Genomic DNA, 18,311 nt, shown 5'->3' on the forward strand with positions numbered 1-18,311 from the left:
TTGCAGCAAGTTGGTCAGGATGGACTTTGTCAGATCTGTCATGAGGAGGAGGAGTCACCAAAACACTGCCTGTGGAGCTGCACTCGTGCCCAGGAAGTGTGGAGGTGGACCTTCGGGATCCTTACTCGCACAGCACTGGAGCTAGGTTTGGTTGATCACTTGGGGCGCGTTCTGCTGGAGCAACACCACACCTGACTTTCATCAGTGGTTCGAGGCAGGCCCGCAGGACCCCATGTTCCTTATCACACATGGGACTTCGGGGCCGTTAGAGGGCATTCCGCCGCACCTGGCAGAAACTGACACAGGATCTCAGGAGAGACAGCCAGTCTGGGAGATTATTAGCAGCATCGCTGGATGGCACATTTGGACCTCGCGCTGCGCGCAGATCCTCGGTGGCACCTCTCTTTCGACTGCCCAGGTCATGACTGACATCTGGAGTGAGATTATACACACACTCAGAGGCCAATGGGACCAGATACAGGGAGATTCCCGGGCTGGTCGGGAGAAGCGGAGACGATTCCTCCGTGATTGGGATACGCAGGGCTTCTTCTTCGAGCATACTTCTCAGGGCCTTCAGTGGCGCTATTCACCACCTCTCTGGCTATTCATTCACACTCGTCTGATCCCTCCATGAGAGAGAGCTTTATGTTTCCTTTTTAGGCTGCGTCCGATTTGTGAACGCAGCCCCGTCAGTTGCAAAACTGACCTCTTGTATCTTGTTTTCGAAGTAATATAATCAGCACTGTTTTTTTCGAGGAAAAAAAAAAAAGTCTTTTCTATCTTGAGTGGTTCTATGCACTATCATCTATTTTCTCTAAGCTGTTTTGTGGAGAACCTTTTATGAATTTTGTTCCTTGCAAAGAATTAAAGCTTGGACAACTATGAGACAAACAAGCTTTTCATTAGGTTGAGTGCTAGCAGTTATGAAGCTTGATTTTTTTTTTCAATCTTTGAGCCTTGTGATTTAGGAGACCTTAGGATACGTCATCATGTTGATATGCATGTCTTAGCCTATGTTTATACAATGTAATGTTGGATGGTGACAAAGTAAATCAGAGTGCTGCAGTACAACGACTATTAGGAGGTCCAATAGTATGCTTTTATAGGGTTAGTTGGGGCATGTTTTGAGATTCGTTCAACTAATTATCAATGTATGAAATCTTTTGTACTAAAAGAGGGTCTTTTGAGGGGTTTTATGTTTTTAAGCCCTTTTAAAAGTCATGGACTCGTTCTTGCAACAAAAAATGTTTGTTTTCAAGAGCCTTGCATAATGTTGCTTTTTTCTTTTGCTTAGGAAATCAAGTTCGAGCCAAATGTAATGTGCGAATTGATCGAGAAGAATGTCTCATTCAGGGCCTGCCAGGTGAATTTTTAAAATCGATGGGTTAACAAGAGGTTAACAAGAGTAATTGTTGGCTTTAACGTGTAGATGTTAGCACTAGTGGTTTTTTCCCTAGCATTTTTCATCACCTTCCCTTCACGAATGTGTGCTATTTTGAGGACAAAGGAGCAAAATAAGATGGCTATAAGGGGTTTGTAGGTTGTGCTAGATTACACTCGTAAGATTATTAAGGTTCCCTTTAAACATAGAATTGGCTTATGCTCTTAGTTGCAGCGTGTCCAATTCATAATTTTAATTTCTTCAACATTTGGGAAAAAACTTGTTGTCTAGTTGTACTGTCTAGTTGTACTATAGTACTTCTAGCCTTTCATTCACACTTGTCTAAGAGATTGTACTTTGAGTTTGCTCACAATTGGAAGATAATGTGGAGGTGGTCTACGAATACTACTCAAAAAATACTTTCGTCCTCTATGACGACAAGCTGTGATCATACTGCATAGTTTGAGTTGAAAGGGTCTTCGTTTTGGTCCACCTAGGTTGGGGCGATCTTTCATCCTTGTATCAGTTTGATCTTCTATCTATGTCCACTTCACTTTATGTGGGTGTACTGCCTCTCCCTATGGGCCTCCCTTTGATCGTATCAAAAGAAAGAATCCATATCAAGAGTTGATGTCCTACTCTTGATTGTGTTATAATCCGTGATTTCCATTTTAAAGTTAAAATATCTCAAATGAAAATATGAATAGAGATTTGAGCATATGTACATAGTCAAGAAAAGACCGTGGTACAATTCCAAACATAGACTTTGGAATAGGGCACTAGTTCTTGTAGATGATGCACATGCAAAAAAAGCGAAACGTTCATGCATTGACAATGTGAGTACAAGGTTCATGCATGTGCTGTCTTGTAAATGCATTTATCATTGAAAACTATTTCATGTTCATGAGAATATGCTTATGAAATGCATACACATTTGCACGTCTACCAAGGATCCTTGCTTTTATTGTGGCATTTCTCAATATGTAAGCTACTTAGCCACGATAGGCCTCGTAATGAAAGATTTGCTTCATTTTTAGGAGACATGCCACCATGGTCTAAGTCAAACTTGGTGGGATGGTGTCGAATATCACACCTTTGCAAAGATGGAAGCTATTGTATCATCTTATTTGCTCCAACCATGGGCCCATGGGAAGCCCTCCATGGGCCACTATATAGAAGAAATATGAATTGCGCTTTGACTGCGAATGTTTTGCTATAGCCAGCGTCTTTGGCCCCATGGCGCTGCCATGTTAAGAAAAGAACTTATGATCACTATATTACTTCTCCTAGTCTTGATAATGTAGGTTTAAGTATATATTGAAGTTACCTCAAGTTATGAGTGTTCTTCCTCATGGGTTAGAGGAGTCTAGAAGCATCTTCTAATTGCTTGTAAAAACATTAGAACAAAAGGCCTTCAATTATGCAGACATTGGTAGAAACCTTACAATGCATAGAAATCTAGCCATTCTTAGTAGCCTTGTTGTTGTACTAAAAAGCTTGCTCCCTTCGGTGATAGTTCTTTAGGACACGTTGTTACTGTTGATACTTCTATCCTTCCTACCGCCTTTTTAAGGGATCTTTTCTGACAAGGCACAATATTTCAATTTCTTCTTCTAAGGATTCATGCCTATTAAAAGCCATAGAGAAAGGAGTCTCAAATTTTTCTATTCAAGTAGAAGAATCTTTAGGGGTCCAAGGTCTCTTATCACATTGGAAATCTATAGTTTTTGAATGTAAGTTGCTTCAAAACTAAGAGAAGCTCCTTTGGTTCGCACCTGTGATAGTGGTAGCTCTCTCTCTTCAGAGGATGAGTATTGTTGTGTAAATTCCAGCAAAAGTTTGTGATTTCTTATGTAGACAAATGCTCAAATAATTTTGTCTTCACTTGTAAAAAGTTTTAGTTGCAATCCCTACTAGGAGAGGTTAACCGTACAACAACGACATATGCTAGTTTTCCTATACCTCCAGAGGATTTGATTTTGAAGCATCAAAACTTTTGGGAGTCTTTTGGGTTCATTTGCAACCCAAGTTGTCCTTATTAGAGCCATTGCATGGCTTGTAAGACTTCTCTAACTAATGTCTCAAAGTGGTTGAGTTATTGCTTCAAGGCCATTTTACCAAGTGTCCATGAACTTTGGAGAAACTTATTGAGAGAGGCTGATGTTCTAGTAGAGTTAAGTTTGATTTTGAATGATTCGGTGGGAGTTATACCGTGCCAGAGCACCCCGTCCCCGTGTGAGTTGTGCATGGGCTGCATTTGTCATAGTGAAAAGGGGTTATGTGAAATATGTGTAGGACTGCACTATCTCCTATGGCTCGTATCGATGTGAAGCTGAGTCCACGAAGCACTGCATGTGAGGTGTTAAAGACCATAATTTTGGTCTTCCCAAGGTAGACTGTCAGGTCTCTCTCTGCCGAACATTTCTAGGGCCTCCAAATTTCTCTGCAGCCCCTCTGCTGAGGATGAGATAAGGACTATGTCATCAGCGTATAGCAATATCTGTATCATGAGATCGGCCAGTAGTGATCCTTTGCCTCCTAGGTGGTCTATAAAGGAAGTGATCTCATCAATGTAAAGGCCAAAAAGGGTCGGTGAGAGGGGGCAACCCTGCTTCACTCCGATCGTACTATCGACCCAATCCGATAGGCCACTTGGGGCACATACTCTACCTCTGACTAACTCATATAGGCTCATCACCCTCCAAGAGAGTGCAAGAAGCGCATAGCCAAGGAAAAGAAAAGGGATTTCGGTATGGCTGTATCAGATGCATCAGGTCCACATTGCCATGATGGAGGAGATGTTGCAGCCAACTTGGTTGAAGAGCACTATGCCTTTTTGACTTGCACTTCAGATTTTTCAGTGGGTAGTTCGGATACTACAGCCACTAATGATGATGACCCATATGCTTTTTTGACTTGCAGTTACGATCCTTCAAAGGATGAATGCTCTCTCAGTGTTGATGAGACACTACATACTTGGTATTTTGATAGTGGTGCTTCAAAAAACATCACTTCCAAGAAAAATCTGTTTGTAACTTTGCATTCTTCACCCACCAAGAAGAAAGTCACATGTGCAAATAATTCTTCTCATTCAGTATGTGGAGTTGGAGATATTATTCTCACATCCACTGATGGCACAGATTTCAGAATTTCAGATGTACTCTATGTGCCAGGTATAAATAAGAATTTGCTTTCAGTGTCCTCACTCAATCGAGGAGGATTTCAGGTTGTTTTTTATGATGACAAGTGCGTAGTCAGAGACAAAGAAAGTGAATATGCTTTGAGATTGTCTGGCACTTTGTATTGGGGTCTTTTTCAGCTTGATTTATATGAAAAAATATCCCAACTTGCATTATCAGTTAGCACTCCCACTGCTGCAATGCACAATGCGGAGTTGTGGCATGCTAGGTATGGGCACATGAGCTATGGCAGCTTAATGACACTTCAGAGGCATTATATGGTTGATGCATTACCTCCTTTGGAGTCCCCTCCTCCTCATACATGTGAAGGTTGCATTCTTAGCAAAATGCATAGGCTTCCCTTCAAGAAGGATGGTGCAGTGAAAGCTACAAGAAAATTGCAGCTTATTCACAGTGATGTCTGCGGTCCCATGAGGACACCTGCTTTTGGGGGTTATCTCTATTTTGTTACATTCATGGATGACTTTACCAACTACACTTGGATTTATGGTCTCAAGGCAAAATCAGAAGTGTTTATGCATTTCAAACACTTTGTGGCTATGGTTGAAAATGAGACAGGACTCAAGGTGTAGACACTTCGCACAGATCGAGGGGGGGAGTACATGTCTCATGAATTTGAGACATTTCTGAAAGAAAAAGGTATTATGCATCAGCTTACAGTGAGGCTTACACCTCAACAGAATGGCAAAGCTGAGCGGAAGAATCGCACCACCATGGAAATGGATAGATGCATGCTCACAAGTAAGAAGTTGCCTCACAGGTTTTGGCTGGAAGGCCTCATGTGTACCAACTATATTTTAAATCGGGCTCCTACAAAGGCTTTGAAGACAATCACTCCCTATGAGGCATGGCATGGGAGAAAGCCTTCAGTGCACCACTTCAGAGTTTTTGGTTGTGTTGCATATGCCCACGTGCCTGTGGAGTTCAGACACAAGTTGTCAGATAAGGCACTAAAATGCATTTTTGTGGGATATAGTTTACAAAGCAAAGGCTATCGTCTCTACAATCCTGCTACACGCAAGATTTTTGTCAGTAGAGATGTCATATTCGCTGAAAATTCTGCACATACAAATGCTGAATTTCAGATTCCGGCCTCTTCAGATGATGTGTTTGAGGGGATGCTTCCTATAACATTTGGTTCCCCCGCTGAAAATCAGAATTTACAACCTCCTCCGCCAGCTCCACAAGTACAGATTCAGCCCCGCGAGCTGAGTTGGTACAACCTCAGGGTGTGGATGACGTTGTCAAGCAAGAAATTCAAGAAATACACTCAGCCAAAACAGTCCCGCATTGGTTGCTTCAGACTCTCAGGGAGAGTAGGCTTGAAGCTCCATTGCTTGGCAGAACTCGTAGTGCAGTAAGGCACATGGAGGGAGCTCATTCAGTTGAATCAGCTTATGCAGGTACTCTTCTTGATGAGGAGGAGCCTGAAACATTTGAAGAAGCAAAAGATAATGTGCATTGGATGAATGCCATGCACGATGAGTTGCAGTCCATTCATAAAAATCAAACTTGGGATGTTGTGGATTTGCCACCAGGTAAGAATGCCATAGGTACACGGTGGGTTTTCAAAGTCAAAAGAAAACCAGATGGGTCAATTGATCGGTACAAGGCAAGGCTGGTTGCAAAAGAATATGCTCAAAAAAAGGGCATAGATTATGAGGAGACTTTTGCTCCTACATCCAGGATGACAACCATCAGGTCGGTTATAGCCATGGCTGCAAATTTTGAATGGAATATTCATTAGTTGGACATTAAAACAGCTTTCCTTAATGGAGACTTGTTGGAAGAGGTTTATGTCAAACAACCTTCAGGCTTTCAAATTTCAGAAAATGCACTTCAGGTATGCAAGCTGAATAAAGATTTATATGGGCTGAAACAAGCCCCACGTGCATGGTATGCCAAAATTGATGCCTTTCTGACCAGCAAGGGGCTGCACAATAGTCCAATTGAGAGCACCCTCTACATCAAGAAGGATGGGGGGAATATTCTGGTCATCATTCTTTATGTAGATGACATGCTGCTCACCGGATCAAATGAGGAAGTAATTGCAGATTTCAAGCCCCAATTGAAAGCTACATTTGATATGTCAGACTTGGGTTTGTTACATTTCTTTTTGGGGATCCAGTTTATTCAAGAGAAATGTGGCATTGTTATGTCTCAGTCCAAGTATGTTCAAAAACTCTTGGACAGATTCAACATGCATGATTGCAAGCCTATGTCCATTCCCATGGAGCCGAGGCTGAAGCTTACAATGCATGATGCGGGTGAATCAATTGATGTCACACTCTATAGTCACGCTGTTGGATGCCTCATTTATCTCTGCAATACATGACCTGATATTCAGTTTTCAGTTTCTCAGGTGAGCAGGTATATGCACAGCCCAAAGATTATGCATTGGTAGGTTGTAAAACACATCTTCCGTTACTTGCAAGGTACAAAGTCTTTTGGCTTGATGTTTCTTGGGGGGGTGACTTGCAGATGCATGCTTACAGTGACTCAAATTGGGCTGGAGACTATGATACTAGGCAGTCCACCAGTGGGAATTGTTTCTTTCTAGGACATGCTTGCATTTCTTGATTGAGCAAGAAACAATTTACAGTGCTACCTCCTCATGTGAAGCTGAGTACAGGGCAGCTTTCACAGTGACAGTTGAATGTGTTTGGCTGCGTTGTTTATTTGCTGATCTTCATCTTTCATTGGAGGGTCCTTCTCCGATGCTCACTGATAGTCAGAGTGCTATAGCAGTGGCAAAGAATCCTGTGTTTCATGCTCGCACAAAGCACATTGAGGTTCACTATCACTATGTCAGAGAGAAGTTGCATGCAGGAGAGATCAGTATGATCTATGTGTCAACACATGACAATGTTGCAGACATCTTCGCCAAACCACTTCCACGTGAAAAGTTTGAGGCATTTCGCAGTGCCTTGAACTTCTATCCTTTTGGTGATTGATCATTTCCTTGTACATGACATTGGCACTACAGGGGGGTGTTAGAATTATTATTATAATTCAGCAGTGACCAATGTAATGTAATAAGTAGGTTAGGGGCACTTTTCCCTCATTTAGAGGTTTTCCCTCCTAACCACAGTTAGTTCAGTAACTATGGTTAGTGAAGGATAAGGTTTTGTCACTTAGACAAAACCCATCCCACTTCTTGTAACACTTACTTCTTCTATCGCAAACACTACGTTCAGCTCTCTTGCTTCCTGCTCTCTCACTCTCTTGATATCTAACATGCCCTTCTATGAGTTGTGTTGTAGCTGCATGGGTCGTCCTGAAGCCCGGTGAACACTACCCCCAAATATGTGTAAGACTGCACTATCTCCACTGGCTCATCTCGTTATGTGAAGCTATGGCGGCAGGACACCACTCACGAGGTGTTGAAGATCATAACCTTGGTCTGTCTTTCTAAGGTTAATTGTCAAGTCCTCTCTCAGCAGAACATCTTTAGAGCCTTTAGATGTTTCTCCAATCTGTCAAAGCGATCCTATTGTGGTCATACAACAACTGTGCTTTTATTCAAGGGCGTATTTATCCCCGATGATGATATGAGGACTATGTCATCTGCGTACATTAATATCTACACGATCAGGTCAGCCAAAAGTGAATCCTCTCCACCTAGGCGATCTACAAAGGATGTAATCTCATCGATATAGAGCCCGAAGAGAGTGGGTGAGAGAGGGCAGCCTCGCTTCACTTCGATAGTGCTCTCAACCCAATCTGATAGACCTCCTAGGGCACGCATTCTCCCTCTGACAGACTCGTATAAACTCATAAGCCCCCAGATCATGATCTTTGGGACCTGCAACTCCTATAACCTTGTGATCAGGCAAGAATGTGGGACAATATCAAATACCTTACGAAAGTCTACAAAGCAAGTGTAGACTTTCTGGTGGTTGGACTTCGCCTCATTGACCAGGACTTCGCCTCCTCAATGATAGCCTGAGAGAGAGAGAGAGAGAGAGAGAGAGAGAGAGAGAGAGAGAGAGAGAGAGATTATCTATTAACGTCCACTGGAGACCAAAAGGTCTATGGGACAGCAAGAAACCCTCTAGTACATCTGCTTTAGGGAGGAGCTCCCAAGGAGTGCAAAAAGTAACCCACATTATTTTAGAGTATCTACATAATAGTATGAAAGAGTAAACAACAATCCCTCTGCCGAAGATGATAGGAGGACTTTGTCATCCGCGTATAGTAGAATCTGTATCATCAAGTTAGCTAGTGGTGCTCCCTCGCCTCCTAGGCGGTCTATGAAAGTCGTATGGAGGACTCGAGTACCAGCCGCGGAAGTGTCTCGTGAGGTAGGTCCCAAACTCTGTGGAGGAAAGTCATTGTCTGAAAAATGGCATCAACCTGGAGAGGGGTCATGGCAAACTCTGGCTGTACTATTTGATGGGGGACCGAGGGCTTACTCCGAATCATCCTGGAGCCCATAATCACCTGTAGCCGCTCGAATCTCTTCCATTCTGCTGCTGAAATATCACATCCCCAAAAAGGTGCCGCATACATGGCAGGCGGCGTCACTAGAGTGTCGAAAAGACAACACTTCGTCGGTGGATCCTAGAAGTGCGCCTGGAAGCATTGTCACTCTAGTCGGGCCAAGGCACCATGCCCTTGTGTGAGTCGTGCTTTGTCTGCGTGGGTCATTGTGAAAACTGCACCCAAGTATGTGTAGGACTGCCGAATCTCCATTGACTGACTCTGGTATGTAAAGCTTTGTCGGTGAAGCACTGTGTAAGAGGTGTTGAAGATCAAGACCTGGGTCTTCCCAAGGTTAACCATCAGGTCTCTCTCTATGCAAAACCCCTCTGGGGCATCTAGATGTCTCTGTAGTCCCTCTGCCGAAGAAACTATGTCATCCGCATATAGTAGAATCTGTATCATCAAGTCTGCTAGTGGTGCTCCCTCGCCTCCTAGGCGGTCTATGAAAGATGTAATCTCATCAATGTAGAGCCCGAAGAGAGTCGGTGAGAGAGGGCATCCCTGCTTTACTCCGATCGTGCTCTCAACCCAGTCTGATAGGTCTCCTGGGACATGAACTCTCCCTCTAACGGACTTGTATAGGCTCACCACTCCCTAGATTAGAACCTCTGGAATCTGCATATCTTGTAGTCTCCTGATTATGCGGGATCGCGGGACAGTGTCGAAGGCCTTTCGAAAGTCTATAAAACAAGCGTAGATTTTATGGCGTCTCGACCTCGCCTCCTCAACGATAGCCCTCAAGGTGAAGATGTGGTCTAGAGTGGAGTGCTGTCTCCGGAAACTTGCTTGCCCTAGTGCACGTTGCCCATGTGCCTCTGTATGGCTGCTGATCTCCCTCTCCAGTATCGATCCATAGATCTTGGCCAGTGTGTGGCCAATCATGAGAGTGCGATAGTTTCCAGTAGGTGGTGGTACTTCATGAGGGTGGGAAGCCGTGACATATGGCATGGTTGAACTTCTGTGCTAGTACTGGAGCCAAAACCTCTTGTCCATGATCAAAATGCTTAGTCGGTAGTCCCTCATGGTCTGTGCTCTCCGGTTATGAAGCTGGCTGAGTGCAGCCCACACATTCTGTGCAGTGAATAAGTGGCAAGTGGTGGGCTGGGGCATAGTGGACATATCAGGTGGTGCTTGCATCGGGACATCATAAAGAGAGCATGCATAAGTGTGCCAAACAGCTGGGTCTATGATGGGTATAGGTGGCTTCCCCTCTGATAGGAGCCCCCATCCAATGGTGGGATCCCCCCCTCGAAATGAACTGATCACCTCGTCCATTCTATGTATGAGGAAGGCCCGCTCCTTACAATGTGTTAGTCGCTGTGAAATCTGTTGTGCCTCGGATGATGTCAAGTGGCCAAGGGCTCGTTCGCGTGTGAGGTGAGCTCTCATCTCTCTGCACTCATCATCATACCAAGGATTCCTGTGGCATCTTTCCTAGTGAGGCACGTGCAGATCGATTTGTGGGGAAAGACCTGATGGCTGCGTTCATGACTACTGTGGAAAGGATGTCTGAGGTGTGGGCGAGGTCTACAACATCTCCAAGTAGTAGGGCTGGAAGTCCCTTTGCCAAGTTGCTCACATAGATGGGGTCCAGGAAACGATCAAAGTGAACCTGTACACGAGTGGGCGCGGGGGGGACCCTCTCTGTGGCTGGCATAGTGGTAGAGATACAAAAGGCTAGGTACGAGTGATCAGCACCGAGTGGGGGAGGGGGCACAATAAAGTCATATATCCGTGAGGTAAAGGTGAAGGGACCCAATAGGTAGTCCACTGTGCTTGTCCCTCCGCCATGTGGGAAACAAGTGAGACCACCGGATGATGGCCATCTCTGTAGACCATTGTAAATGATCAAATCATGAACAGCCCCTAGCTCAAGTAGACGTCGTACATACTCTTTCACCTGTGGTGCATCTGCAGAGTGTCTCACTATCCCGAGCTCAGCTGCATCTAGTTCTGGTACTATGAGGGAATCTGATACAAAGTCTAATAGGCCCACCTGCCTATTCCCTGTGCATGCATTGAAGTCACCAAGAAGAAGGATGTCCCCCTGCTTGGAGAATTCAGTGATATCATCTTGAATCGACTCATATGGATTGTGCCAAACTGTGGTGACCTCACGTGCATAGGATGAAGTATCTAGAGGGAAATAGCACACTGTTAGGAGAATCGGTCGTGCGTCTAGTAGCTGGACTCGTATCCACATGTGTTGCGTATGCTCCTCTCTCCGTGCCATTGATACGAGAGGTCTCATGTGTGATCTAAAGAGGATAGCCACTCCCCCCGAACCCCGCACACCAGTGTCTCTCCTCGTCTCCTTCCTATGAGATGACTCCCATGTATATCCTGTCACGGTGGGCAGTCCTCTTGGGGCTCTCATGTGTCTCAGTGTAGAAGACCATGTCTTTGTCAGTGTATGTCTCCGAGAAACCACTTGGATCAGACCAGAGTGTGCCATTGCAATTCCACACTGCAATTCTCAGTCCACTTTGTGTCCCTCTGGCCCGACACCGTCATAATTCACCCTCTTCTTTCTCTTTCTTTTCTTCCTTACCCCCCCGGTCCTGATCTCCTCTCTCTTGGATGATCACCCTACCATCTCTGTATGCAGCCCATTTCCCTGCTTCTCTCGCTGCCATGACGTGTACCATACTTTCCCTTCGGTGTTACTGTTGTAGGAGGGTGAGGTCATCGTCTAGGTAGATCCGGGTTCCTTTCAAGGTCACCCTTGTGCTCATGAGAGTCTTCCTATCCATGGCTGTTTGGAGCTTCATCACAAGTGGCCTTGTAGGTGCATCGGTCTTACCAACTCTCCAAGCTGTCTCACATGTCAGGTTCACACCCGTTTTGGTGAACAAAGCATTTGCATTTACCATAGGATTATCTCCTAATGTGAGGCCTTGGACTAAGACATTTAGGGCTTTACTGTTTCTCCTTTTATCCTCCTCTAGAGCATCTGAAATGAACTCTTTCTTGGGGACAGCAGTACCATTCTTGACCACATCGCTCCATTCCAAGATTGCAGCCTCTCCTTTCTTGATTTTCTGGGTGAATTCAGCATGTTTACCCTTCATAGTGTCTTGCAAGAATGCCAAGTCTTTTCCGAGTTTTTCATTCTCAGATTTCAGTTCATTTATGATCTTGCATCCTTCTTCTGACGTCCCCTTTGCCCCTTTGAGCTGCTTCATTTGTTCCCTAATGATGTTCAGCTCCTCATGTAGGGATGGTTGGAGCTCCCCTTCATCTCCAGGGTGCATAGTCTACAGATCCCCTGCTCTTGTCTGAATCCTCAACTAATGGGATGAGTCCCGTGTCTGTCCAATGGCGATGCTCAAGGCATGTGAGACGCATCTATCCTCCAAGTACTGGGATTTGATAATCACTCCATCCACCGATACTCTGAGGAAATGTTCGCGGTAGAAACGGATCTTGGTAGGGCCGCTCCAAGTCTCCTCCCCAAGCCCGCGATGTGTGGAGCTTGAGTAGGGCCAACCATGTGATACAATTGATCTCATTCCGTGGAATTAGGTGATCCGGAGCATCTTGTTAGAAAATTACTCAATAGAGGGTACGCACAGCGGAAGACTTATAGTAATGCCCAGGAGCTCACACAGTGTGCGTGTGGGGTGTGGAATCACAAACTTCTTTACTTAATGTGCGTCACATAGATTAGATGTGCAGACTCATCAATAGACAATGAACCAGCCAGATAGAGAAGCCACCAAAATATATTTCCGTCCAAAACTATGGACACAATACAAAAGATATAGATCCAGAGTCCCACCAATGGTGTGGTCCTCTGATCTTACCACAAGGTCCTTCTCCTATCAGCCAGTTATCTCTAGACTCGAGTCCTCATGCTCCACTTCAAGCTTCTGTAGACTATCCGTCCAAATCCCTTCCACCTTGCTGTCTTTGCACCAGCCTAGGTGGGCAGCTCTCTCAGCTCTTAGTCTGCAGCTCCTTGTGCTCCCTCCACCTCCTGAACATAGGCCCAAGGGAAGCTCCTTTGCTGCTCCTATCTGCTGGCTGTTTGCTGCTGCAAGTGATGAATGAATGAGGCGAGTGCCTCTCCTTTTATAGGGCACAAGGCCTGCCCCAAAAAACCGACCAGCAGCATCATACTGGCCGACCCAAACAGGCCGACCAGTCTGCTGGAAAACCACCCTTAAAGGGCTCTCATTACAAGGGCTCTTCGCCCACAACACTAGGGCTTTGACCCCCATTTCAAGGGCAGATGCCCTCCTATATATTCAGGGTCCAGCCCCACCAAACCTGCTGCAAACAGTGCGCCTCCATGTCCTAGATCCATCGCAATCTGTCCCAGACTATCTTGCCTCTGCTCCAGGCTTGTTCCAGCTCTAGGGCTATTGCCCGAGCTCTGTACATGTCCCTGAAACTAGCGCTACAGCAGGCGTCTGTAATCCGTACAGATCCGCCATGCTTCTGCACTATTCTGACCCTCTGATCTGCTCATAACAGCTCTAGATGTGCTGCCCACATGACAGCCAAGATGCTGTCCATGTGGCAGCCCCATCTTATCACTCAATCCCTTCTGGCTCTTGTCCTCATGGCATCCAATCAGATGCCCATGTGGCAGACACTCAAACCCTAGGTCCACCTTCCCTATGCTCTCCTCATATGGGGGCTTACAGATGGGGAGGTGACCTTTCCAACACATCTAAGCTGTACTGAAAGGGGGAGTGACCGTCCATTTGGATACCTTGGTTGTGAAACCATTTGGATATGCGTGTGTACCGAGCCATGCTAACTTCCCTCTCAGCTAGGATAGCGCAAGGAACACAAGAGCCATGGTTACTTGGCAGACGATGATCTTGCCCTAAGCGGATGTCGTTTTGATCTCTAACACAACAAAGAGACTCCGTATGCATTGGACAACGATAGAGTCGAGACATGGAGGTCAACTTGGGTAAAACCAAGGTCATGAGCTTCAACACCAATGACACTACGCTTCGGTGTGTGACATTGAAATTTGCAAGGGAGCGTGTTGAGATAGTCAAATCATCTATATATTTGAGATTCACCTTCATAGGTCTCAAGTTCACCTTGAAACCAACAACGCATACATGCTTGACCAGAGGGTACACGTCACTGGTAAGATTGGAAAGACAATGCTTCTAGGCACAATTTTAGCACGCGAATACGAAGTCACCCTTGTTTGATCCTTTAGTCCAACTAGCTGCCCTCTACATATTTTTTCTTTTTTTGATAGTAGGCCTCTTAGAAGACCGGTTTTGAGAGACTACCGGTCATGATAGTTTCTTGCATGATGCGAGGGAGTAGGTGCACTCCGCATGGCATTATCTTGGCGAGACCCCTCCACATAGGTGTCTCATTCTAGATCATTACGTATCTTGATTGAGTTAGACGCTTGGTTGGATTCATATGGGCCAACAAAGATTGCCATGGAGGGTCCTCTTATCATCGAAGCGGCTTGCCACGAAGGAAGATGAGCAACGCTGGTATGCGCAAGTCTCCAGATGGTTCCGCTTGCAAGGGATGGACATTGATTATTTACTGCCATATCAGTCTCACTTGATGTGCCCTTCTTACGATTGACACAACAAGAGATTTGTTAGATCATTCGCACCGATCTGTGGCGGTTATACATCCATCAGACACACATATCTCCCTTATAGCCACTTGCAACCAAGATACCCTTTTATTGAGGCATTTCCTTCATCTAAATGAGGATTATGGTTTCATCTAGACAATGTGGTACCTACAGACTCGCCTTTCTCATGCAGTACTGATCACTCTGGGCCCAGCTCAAGACCTCATCTCGTGGGCTTCAGACTGAGTTAGCGGAAGATTGCTGCTACTCGACATCATAGAAACGAGGCTTTGTACACTTTGTGAGACAATTGAGATGGAGACGAAGGATCATGTTCTGATGCGATGCCTCATATATTATGAGACTCGGGGGAGTATCATTGTCTTTTTGTCCATGGATACACATATATGAGCATTGTGATTGACTTCCTTGACCAGACATGTGTTGCACTCTTCAGATATGAGGTCACCCGATATAGGTCTAGACTTGCGAGATCCACCATGGGACATGAGCATAGACAACACGTGATCATAGACTTCTTCATAGGCCAGAGATGCTTCAGAGACGCTGAGATTGAGACTCTGACTTTTAGGCATGCTAGGTCAGTAGGATATTGGGTAGAGGCTCTGCGAGCACTTACCCCATCAGGGAGATCGAAATTGGAGCATCTAAGCAATAGTCAGGCTCATGATGTCCCTGAGTACATTCTACAAAGAGGAGTTGAGGATGGCAACATTTGATCTCATACACGATCTAGAGACACGAGAACTCTCAATGGGACCCTAGTTAGCCCATGGAGTTTAGACTATTCATGATAGATACTTGATGTACTACACATGTGAGGACATGATAGGAACTACTCCCGACACATGGAGTCTTTCTCGTTGTTCATAGGTTTACCAGTACTTTATTTGATCTTTTGTCTTCTAAGGTATGATAGACACCTCCAATCATCCGCCCCCCAAATTGGAGGTGTACTTATATGTTGACTTGAGTCTGTTGCTGTCATTGGCTTTTTTGGCCCTTTGTAGACATTAATGAATTTCCTTCTTTCTCCAAGTTTTTTGCTGCATTGAGTTGGCTACAACAAGCAACTCTGGACAAGAACTCGGGGCTCCAACTTTAGTTTGAACTGATAAATAACTTCGGGAAACCAGGAGTATAGGGCCTCGCTCCCCTCATCTCGAGGGCAACTTTGTCCACGGGATGTAGCCCTACCTTCTTTGCAAGGCTATAAAATGCAATCTCCGACATGCAAATAGTGGCATTCATATCAGCCCCACAACCTCTGTAATCGCTGCTGTAGAAGCAATTCTGATATTGTGTCTTGAAGGAGCAGTCTATCAAGCCAAAGGACAAGGTAGGGTTTCTATCAAGCCAGAGGAGAAGGTGGAGTTTTTGTCCTCATGCTTTCAAGAGATGCCAAGAAAACAGCCAATGTTTGGCATTTTCTAGGCATCACCAACAATTTACTCGGTAGTTCGAGAAATGACATACTCCTCCTTTCACGTGTTGTTATGATCCTTCTTTATGTTATGTCCAAGACCACTGTGAACAGAATTAATGAGGGCCAACTGTACAAGATCAATGCAACTATAAAGGAGAGAATGTTGGTTAGTTTGCTTGCAATACAGTTAACCTTCAAAATTTGTAAAGCATGCATAAAATGAAAACATAGTAGGCAAAGACTTGAGAAAGGAGGGGCTTCATGTTCTAGAAATTGTAAACATGGAGATTGGAGCCTGGAGGGCCTACACAACACTTAATCTTTAGGAGTGGAAACATGTTATGTCCTTTGCTGTTGCTTTTTTTCCAAAGAATTAATGCTTGAAAAACTAGCCATACAAATCAATATCCATGTGGTGCTGATTGTGGAAGTAAACAACAAGAAAAAACTGGTTGTTGTCCAGCCTGTTCACAGAGAACCCAGCTTATTGCCTAGGGAATCTCTAGAACAGGGGCTAACAACCAGGGTAGTGGAACGTACAGCCAGCCAATGCCTCGCTCTGTAAAAAGTGGAAGACTGTTGCTTTTCTAGAAACATAAATCAAAAGAATTTGGGCATACTCTACATTTCAACATGTTGGAAAGACAAACAAGAAAATGATATTTTATATACTTTATTGGCGCAAAGAGAAGGGCATTTAAAGACAACTCACAGTTGCTCACACCCCTTACAAACATGGAGTGGTGTAAGGAGAAACATGACAATTATTGAATGTGTTAGGCAAGGCAACCACCTTGGGCTGATGCTGTAGGTTTCAGAAGAAGCATTTACACGAACGAGACCCAAGGTCTCTCATCTCAAAGTTTTTGGATGTACAGCTCAAGAAGCATATGTTTCACCTAAGAAGCAACACTGGCAAACAGCCCAAATTTTTTAGAGATATCTTCTAAGTACATGGCACCATGTTCAAAGTACGCAGTGGAAGATAGTGTGGGGAGAGGAAAATGTCTAGAGAGAGAAAGAACTGCACAGCAAACTACAATAGACTGCAAGGTACAAGTGCTGGACAAACCTCTGTTCTTTACTGCTGAGAAGGACCAGGCCTTAACCACCAGTGCATAAAAAGGCCCTCTTACTAGCCTACTTTGCCCTGGCAGTACGCCCAACTAACCACATATCACTATCTCGGGCAGGCACACCCACAATGTAGCTCTCTCTCCCTATAGTACAGACAGGAGATGCCTAACCCTCTCTCCCTATAGTACAGACGGGAGATGCCTAACCCTCACACCCCCTCTCAGCTGCTCGATGTTGAACCATACCCAAGGAATTGGAGTAATTACAGAGCATCTGAAGAGGCTTCTGTCCTCTGTCGAACTCGCCTCCTTGCCAAGTAACCTTCGTAGCCACACCATCTCATCTGCAGCCCCACAAGCATCCTGATTCTCAGCCTTCATTGATGACAAGGTTGGTTGCTTCTCGCCGCTGCATGAGATTGCTCTGAGACCAAGTGTAAAACTGTCCTCTGATGTAGATCTCCTCATGCATGGATCTCCTTTCCAACTTTGAGGCTTCACTCCCACTCCACCATCTTGGAATGCCACAAGTTACTTAGATGAGTACCTATAAGAGAAGAGAGCACAGGGAGTTTGTAGATCCCATCATCCTGCTCCTTTTCAAATTATCCCGCCTATTTATTTAGGGATGATCAACTGCTCCTTCCCCAAGGTTTCCTTCTCCTTCTACTCATTTGGATCTTGAATGACAACTCCAACTGGTATGAAATCAGCCAAGTCCTATGATTGCAACACGGATTCCATTATTACCCTCCAGTCCAACTGACGGTAGACTGGGAATGTAGGAAGAATGGGGATCTTCATCGGCTTCTCAGCCATCTCTAGCAAACTTGCCACCTAGGAGGTGACCTTGCTCTTGTGAAGGGAGAGTGGATGGGAGAGAAAAGGAGTGTGTGGGGGAGTGGTGATGGCAGGAGCGATGGAGCCCTCCTCCTCTTCCTCCCTGTTTCCGTCCGTACAATCCTTGTCCGTATAGTCCCCCTTCACGACCCTACCGCCTCCTCTGTCTTCCGTACAGTTGCCGTCAGCTGTACGGCCTTTCGTATTGCTGACGTGACGGCAGCTGTACGGCCTTCCGTATTGCTGACGTGCAGCCTGTTGCCTCTCGTACCGTCGCCCGTACAGATTCCTGTGCAGTCTCCCGTACGCT

The 18,311-nt window shown here is 45.2% G+C and overlaps 1 protein-coding gene across 2 annotated transcripts in view; it reads left to right on the forward strand.

Moving 5' to 3' along the window:
- LOC147903884 (ubiquitin C-terminal hydrolase 13-like) overlaps nt 1-18,311 on the forward strand; it is a 64,894-nt gene that overhangs the window by 37,922 nt on the left and 8,661 nt on the right. For both annotated transcript variants that reach the window (XM_087401903.1, XM_087401911.1), the window contains exon 20: nt 1,295-1,363. In XM_087401903.1, the coding sequence (XP_087258029.1) occupies nt 1,295-1,363 (69 nt within the window). The remainder of the gene's footprint in view (nt 1-1,294; nt 1,364-18,311) is intronic.

The sequence above is a fragment of the Dipteris shenzhenensis genome, chromosome 3 (genome assembly GCF_047967505.1).
Source record: "Dipteris shenzhenensis isolate YYH24624 ecotype China chromosome 3, Dip_SZ_1.0, whole genome shotgun sequence".
NCBI classification, from domain to species: domain Eukaryota; kingdom Viridiplantae; phylum Streptophyta; class Polypodiopsida; order Gleicheniales; family Dipteridaceae; genus Dipteris; species Dipteris shenzhenensis.